General features: G+C 49.5%; 1 protein-coding gene across 1 annotated transcript; it reads right to left on the bottom strand.

Annotated features, from left to right (window-relative positions):
- Positions 1-5,807: 5,807 nt before the first annotated feature.
- Positions 5,808-6,740, bottom strand: LOC141917255 (olfactory receptor 14A16-like). Its single transcript, XM_074810359.1, has one exon. It carries the CDS (start codon positions 6,738-6,740, stop codon positions 5,808-5,810), a length of 933 nt encoding a protein of 310 aa, XP_074666460.1.
- Positions 6,741-7,168: the final 428 nt, after the last annotated feature.

Here is a 7,168-nt window from a genome sequence, read left to right on the forward strand (position 1 = left end):
CCAGCACAATGCTCTGGTGTATCAACCCCTCCTCTGCCCCATCTTCCACCCCATTAAGGAGAATGTTAAACAGGACAGCACTCAGTATGGATTCCTGGGGCACACCTCTATCTGCTGGCCTCCAGATGGACTTTGCCCTGCTGATCACCACCCTCTGGGTCCTGCCATTCAGCCCCTTTTCCACCCACCACCCAGTCTGCTCATCCTGCCCATATATTGGCAGCTTCTCTGTGAATTTCTCATGGCAGAGAGTGTTGAAAGCCTTCCTGAAGTCCAGGCAGACAATATCCACTGCTCTCCCTTCATCTACCAGGCCAGCCACTTAATTGGAGAAGTTTATCATGTTGGAAATCAGGTAGTCATGCTGACTACTCATGATTATTTTCTTCTCTTTAAAATGCCTGCAAATGGTTTACATGATGAGAAGCTCCATCACCTTCTCAGCGGTCAAGGTGAGGCTGACTGGCCTTTTGTTCCCTGGTTCCTCCTTCTTGCCCTTCTTGAAAACAGGAGTGACATTTGCTTTCCTTCAGTGTCCAGGCTCTTCTCCCAGTCACAAAAAGTGTTCAGAGATCATTGAGGGTGGCCTTGAAATGACATCTGCCAGCTCCCTCAGCACTCATTGCTGCATCCCATCAGGCCCAAGGGCTTCTGTATCGCCAGTCCATGGCCAGTTTGGCCACTTCACCATTGGGTCAGTGTTCCTTGACCTGATACTCTTCCATCAAGGGTACATCTTCCTTGCTCCATCCTTTCCCCCTGCTCTCTGGGACCTGGGATTCCTGAAGGCCCATCTTGCTAGTAAAGATCGAGGCAAAGGAGGCATTCAGTACCTCAGCCTTTTCCATGTGTGTGTAGGCAGCTCCCCTGTCTCATTGAGCCATGGGCCCGTATTTTCCCTTGTCTTCCTTTTGTCACCTGTGTAGTTACTGAAGCCCTTCTTGTTGTCTTTAACATCCCTGGATAGATTAATTTCCATTTGGGCTTTAGCTTTCCTAACGTCATCCCTGCATGCTTGGACAATGTTTGGTTATTTCTTGCAGGTTATTCACAGTTGTTTCCACCTTCTCTATGCTTCCTTTAGTGTCTGAGTCAGGAGAGGGGAAAATAATGTGGACCAGCTCCTGGGTAAATGGAGGGTCTAAGACCAACTCCTGGAAGGATCCATTGTGGTGTTTTGACCTTGGTTAATTGCCAGGTACCCACCAAGTCTCTCTATCACTTCCCCCTCTTCCCTCTTTTTTTCATAACAGGACAAAAAGGGGAAAGAAAATAAGATAGGAAAAAAACAACCCTCATGGCTAAAAGAAAAGCAGTTTTAATATAAGCAAAATGAAGCAAAGGTCCACGCACAGAAGCAAAAAGAAAACAGATTTATTCTCTACTTCCTATTAACAGGTGATGTCGGGCCTTCTAAGGAAGCAGGGCTCCAATATGCGTAGTGGTTGCCTCAGAGGACCAAGGGTGACCCTGCCTCCTTCCTCCTTTTTCCCAGCTTTATAGTTGAGCAGGCATCATATGGTCTGGAATATCCCTTTGGTCAGTTCGGGTCAGCTGTCCTGGTTGTGTCCCCTTCCAAGATCTTGTCCACCCCGTGCCACTGCGGGGGGAAATTGTTGGAAAGAGCCTTGGTGCTGTGTAAGCACTACTCAGCAGTAGCCACAACACCAGTGTGCTATCAACACCCTGCCAGCTCCCAACATAAAACACAGCACCATGAGGGCTGCTGTAGGGGAAAACCAATTCTGGCTCAGCCAGACCCGGTACAGTCTCCACCCCTTATTCCATACCATTTACAGCATGCCCAGGTCCCACATAATACTCGTTTATCCATTCCATAAGCTTTCTTCACTCCTCCAGATGTTCAGTGACTTGGCTCCCATCTGCCAAGATGGATGTTCAGGACAGGAGCAGTATGTTTGACTGTTGGACACCAGCACTGGCTAGGTTTGGGTCATCATGTATCTGGTCCACTCTTCATCGTTCCTACTTCCTCCATCACTTCCTGAAACATACAACTCACACCACAGATTATTTCCCCCCCAAGGTTAAATGTCCTTGAGGCACACACTGAGTAGCCCCATCCTCCCACATTACCCACCAAGAACACCCAGGTCCCTGAGCAAAAACAACCCCACAAGTGGGCTTGCCTTTTCCCAAGGGAGGAGCAGTCCACACTGCCTTCCCCAGCCATTTCCCTGTGTGTACTACAGGCACCTTATCTCCTCCCACAGTATGAAGGGGTTTGGTTTGGGCAGGACCAGGACGGTTAACAGATCCTCTGGTGTTAATTAGCCAAGTGGCTTCTGCTAAATTTATATGCCAGTGCTTCCATCCCCCATTGTCCAATGTTCTCAACATAGTCTTCAACAGTCCATTGTATCTTTCAATCTTTCCAGATTCTTGTGGGTAATAAGGGATGTGATACACCCACTCAATACCGTGTTTCTTTGCCCAGGAGTTTATAAGATTATTTTGAAAATGTGTCCCATTGTCGATTCAATTCTTTCAGGAGTACCACGTTGCCATAGAATTTGCCTTTCAAGACCTATGATGGTATTTTGGGCAGTGGCATGATTTACAGGGTATGTTTCGAGCCAACCAGTAGGCCCAGACAATGAAGGAACCAAGTGATTTCAATTTCTATGAGGATGAATTACAGCGGAGGAGGTTGAAGACTCACTGTCAACTGCAAGAGATGCATGTACGAGCAAGAGTGGACAGATACCCAAACAACGGTTGGTTAAAACAAGGGGAGACAAATCCCAGGTGGAGTCCACATGGCATGGGAATGCACCAGGAGAAACTCAGAAACTCCTTGCTGTCCATGAACACCGGGAATGTATTTCAGTCACAGGTGGCATTCAGCTTCCCTGATTCCCAAAACCTACAAGTAGGAGTTTCAGGGTGCAGACATGGCCTTTGGGGGTGTTAAAGCTGGATGCAGTGAGGTGCAGGGGTAATGTAGAGCTGTCTGAGGCATTGCCTCCCACGCTCCCCTTGCAGTCAGTGGAGTGGAGGAGACCTTCACCTGACTTCTCTCATCTGGTCACATAAAACACTGGAGGATCTGTGCCCCGTAAAGATGTGCTCTGTCATCGGCTGATCAAATATCAGATGGGACATCAGAGGATAATAAGATCATTGACACTCAACGTAGAGCTTGGGAAGTCTTTGGGAAAACCCTCCGCTCAAAGCAGGCTCAGGTATATGGTGAGACTTGACTTCTTAGGGCTTGATCCATCTGGGTCTTGAATACCTGCATGGATAGAGGACTTCAGAATCTCTCAGGGGGACCAAACGCTTGTTCCAATGCTTGGCTAGCCTCATGGTGAAAAAGGGGAGGCCTCCCTGGCTGTGCAGTGCCCCTCAGCCATCCTTTCTCCAGGCTGAAGAAGCCTGTCAGTAGGAGCCCTTTCCCTGAGCAGAGGCCTGGGAGACCTTTTCAGGAAAGACTAAAGCAAAGGCAGCCTTGAGTCACTCATCCCCATCTGTCTCTGCTGCTGTGAAACCCCCTCCCCATTCAACAGCAACTCACACTGTCAGCCCCTCTCCCCAGGCCAGCACAAACGTTCTGGCCAGGTGAATGAAGAGCTTGCCCTGAATTGGTGCCTGCACAAAGAGGTTTCTCTTTTTCATGGATTCCTCCCTGCAAGCACAGAAATGCTCCCTTGTTCTTCTCCAGTGACATCCCTGCTCCCCAGAGAGCTTTTCCCCACATAAATATGTCTGTACTGGCCTGCCCAGCTGTTCCTGGTTTTCTCCCCATGCTCCCTGCAGGGCCCCAAGCTGGCGGTGCTGCTTTGCAGAGCAAGGGGTCTCTGGTGCCCTGTGGACATGGGGTGACCCTGCACTGGCCATGCTGGTGGGGCTGTGGAACAGAGCTACCCAGACAGGCTTCACTGCTGTTGAGGCCCTTTCCATCTTTCCTGGATGGCTCAAGGGCCAAAGATGGTGATGGGCAGGACTATGGGTTATCTCCAATGGCACAGAAGGCAAGGGAGGGCTGCACTAGATCCAGCCCATGTGCTTCTCAAGAGAGTGTCCTGAACCACTCTCCAGTCTTGTGGCCCTTTGCCTGCTGGCTCCTCACAACTTCTCCTGGCATTGCAGGGCCCTCGTTAGCCCATGGTGTCCTCAGGTTCACATTTTCCTCCAGGAGATTCCACCTTGGATGGTCACTCACTTTATGAGGTGCCACTCACTGCCCCCCCAGACTCACACACTGTCCCTGGAGATCCCCTCAGCTCTCCTGGCAGATCCCGATTCCTCTCCAGGATGGCATCTGCCATCAGCCCCATTGCAGGTGGGGCAGTGCCAGGCAGGTAAATCAAAGACCAGTTGCTGTCTGCATGGACATGTGCAACCAAGAAGGGAGGTCTCTGTCCAGCCCTTGGTCCCTAACAGATCCCCCTGGGATATGGTGGTGCTGGCATGGAGGCCAGCTCTGACCCTGTGGTTCACATGACCTGCTCCTGCCTGCAGCCACAGGTGATACAGGGAAATGACCACCTGCTTTACAACTTATTTACTTATAACAACTTATAATGATTTCTGAATATTGCTTAATAGTTGATTTCTGCTTTATTACTTAATAATCCTGCTTGCCTTGATTGTTCTTTGGAAATTTACCAGACACTACTGTGTTCGTCAAGGATTAAGCTTGTCAGGAACTGGCATTTGTCATAACAAAGAAAACTAAGCAGTTAAGAGATATGTCCTTGTGAAGCAGATGTGTTCTAACAAGTTAGTCTTTGCAGAGTACAGATAGCCAAATACGGACAGTACAAGATAGTGTGCTAACGCTTTTAGATAAGATGGGGGACTAAACAAGTTAAGACCACTCTTGCTGTTTAAGAAACTATTTAGGAGAATCTGTGCATGCTCCGTGGAATGGGGTAAAAAGTACATGGTGAGGAAGACTGTGAGCCTTCCTCTGAAAGACCCCCGAAGACGACCACCAGAAGGCAATACGCAGGCACAAAGATGACATAAACATTTCTAGAACTGCTGACACAAGCTTTTTGAACTAACTCCATGTTACTTATGCATATGTATGTTTGTATAGTGCGACTCTATGAATATGTGTATCTACACTGTATAAACTCCTGGTAAAACGTGCTCTTGGCGTGCAAGCTTTGTGGAGAAATCTCCTTTGCACCCCGGCACCAGAATAAACATACCTGCTTTATAACTCTTCGGAAGTTGTAGAGTTTGTTTCCACGCATCACAGGTGTGCCACTGTGGACACAGTGGGACTGTCAAAAGCTACACAAGAGCTTGGGGGTGACACAAATGCAAGGGCACAGCAGGACAGTGTGAATGTGAGCAGAGACCAGCACTGAAAAGGCCACATCCTGCTGCTGTCCTTGGCCGTGGCTGAAGTGAAACAACAGCCCCAGCTCACAGGCAGCAGAGAGGCAGTGCCTGCCAAGGCAGCGAGGGGCAGCCCTGAGGGGTGCTGAGGCTGCTCCTCCATGGGACAGCTGGGCCCTTGGCTCCTGAATCCCTTCTGCCTGCTGGGTCTGGGCCCCCAGCTCCAGTGCAGAGGTGAAGAGATGGGCATAGAGGCAAAGGCTTATGTTATGGTTTCTTTAGATATGCAAAGAGCCTGGTTCTTTCTGTACATTAGGCTTAAAAACCAGAAAAAAATGGTTCTAAGCTTAAGAAGAATTTGTATGCATAATAAAAAATTACAATAAATATTATGTTTAACAAACAATTAAATCCAAAGAAAAAAAAGAACACAAATTAGGCTGTGATTTTACTGAATTCCTGGGAGTTATGTGAGGATTGTGGACACATTATTAATGCTGGAATAATGTGTATTCATATAGTTTCCGCAGGGAATCTTTGATCTCTTTGTTCCTCATGCTGTAGATGAGAGGGTTCACTGCTGGAGGCACCACCGAGTACAGAAGTGAGACCACCAGGTCCAGGGTTGCGGAAGAGATGAAGGGTGGCTTCAGGTAGGCAAACATGCCAGTGCTGATAAAGAGGGAGACCACAGCCAGGTGAGGGAGGCACGTGGAAAAGGCTTTGTGCCGTCCCTGCTCAGAGGGGATCCTCAGCACAGCCCTGAAGATCTGCACATAGGACACCACAATGAAAACAAAACATCCAAAAGCTAAACAGACACTAACCACAAGAAGCCCAACTTCCCTGAGGTAGGAGTGTGAGCAGGAGAGCTTGAGGATCCGGGGGATTTCACAGAAGAACTGGTCCAGGGTGTTACCTTTGCAGAGTGGTAGTGAAAATGTGTTGGCCGTGTGCAGCACAGCATAGAGAAACCCAGTGCCCCAGGCAGCTGCTGCCATGTGGACACAAGCTCTGCTGCCCAGGAGGGTCCCATAGTGCAGAGGTTTGTAGATGGCAACGTAGCGGTCATAGGCCATGACAGTGAGAAGGAAATACTCTGCTGAGATAAAGAAGAGAAAGAAAAAGACCTGTGCAGTACATTCATAGTAGGAGATGTCCCTGGTGTCCCAGAGGGAATTGTCCATGGCTTTGGGGAGAGTGGTGGAGATGGAGCCCAGGTCGAGGAGGGAGAGGTTGAGGAGGAAGAAGTACATGGGGGTGTGCAGGTGGTGGTCACAGGCGATGGCGGTGATGATGAGGCCGTTGCCCAGGAGGGCAGCCAGGTAGATGGCCAGGAAAAGCCAGAACTGCAAAAGCTGCAGCTCCTGTGTGTATGCAAATGGCAGGAGGAGGAACTCAGTTACAAAGCTTCTGTTGGACATTTGCTTCCTCTGGGCATGGGGCCTGTTCAAGGAGAAAAATGCAGTTCAGGGATGGGACTGACTTTACTGTGCAAAACTTGTTCCATTTGTGACAGAACCCACACTCCCCCAGCCCCTGTCCCTCCAGAAAGACCTTCATGCAGCTCCTGGGCTGGAGCTCTGGTGTTTGCTGGCTGAGGGGGCAGTGGGGAGCAAGGGATTCTGCTGTGGGCTCTGCAGGAGTCAGTCCTGCTGTGCCCCAACAGGCAGAGAGGAACCCGCAGTGATCACTGGTTAACTCCACTCCTGAAATCCAAGAGATTTCAGCCTTGTCCCTCCCAGTGTCCCCAGCTGCAGAGCAGAGCTGTGGGGCTTTGTTCTTCTTGCTTTTTCTCCTGTTGCCCTGTCCTACCTGAGGAGTGCGTAATGAAGGCAGACAGCCTGGACAT

The sequence above is a fragment of the Strix aluco genome, chromosome 36 (genome assembly GCF_031877795.1).
Source record: "Strix aluco isolate bStrAlu1 chromosome 36, bStrAlu1.hap1, whole genome shotgun sequence".
NCBI classification, from domain to species: Eukaryota; Metazoa; Chordata; class Aves; order Strigiformes; family Strigidae; genus Strix; species Strix aluco.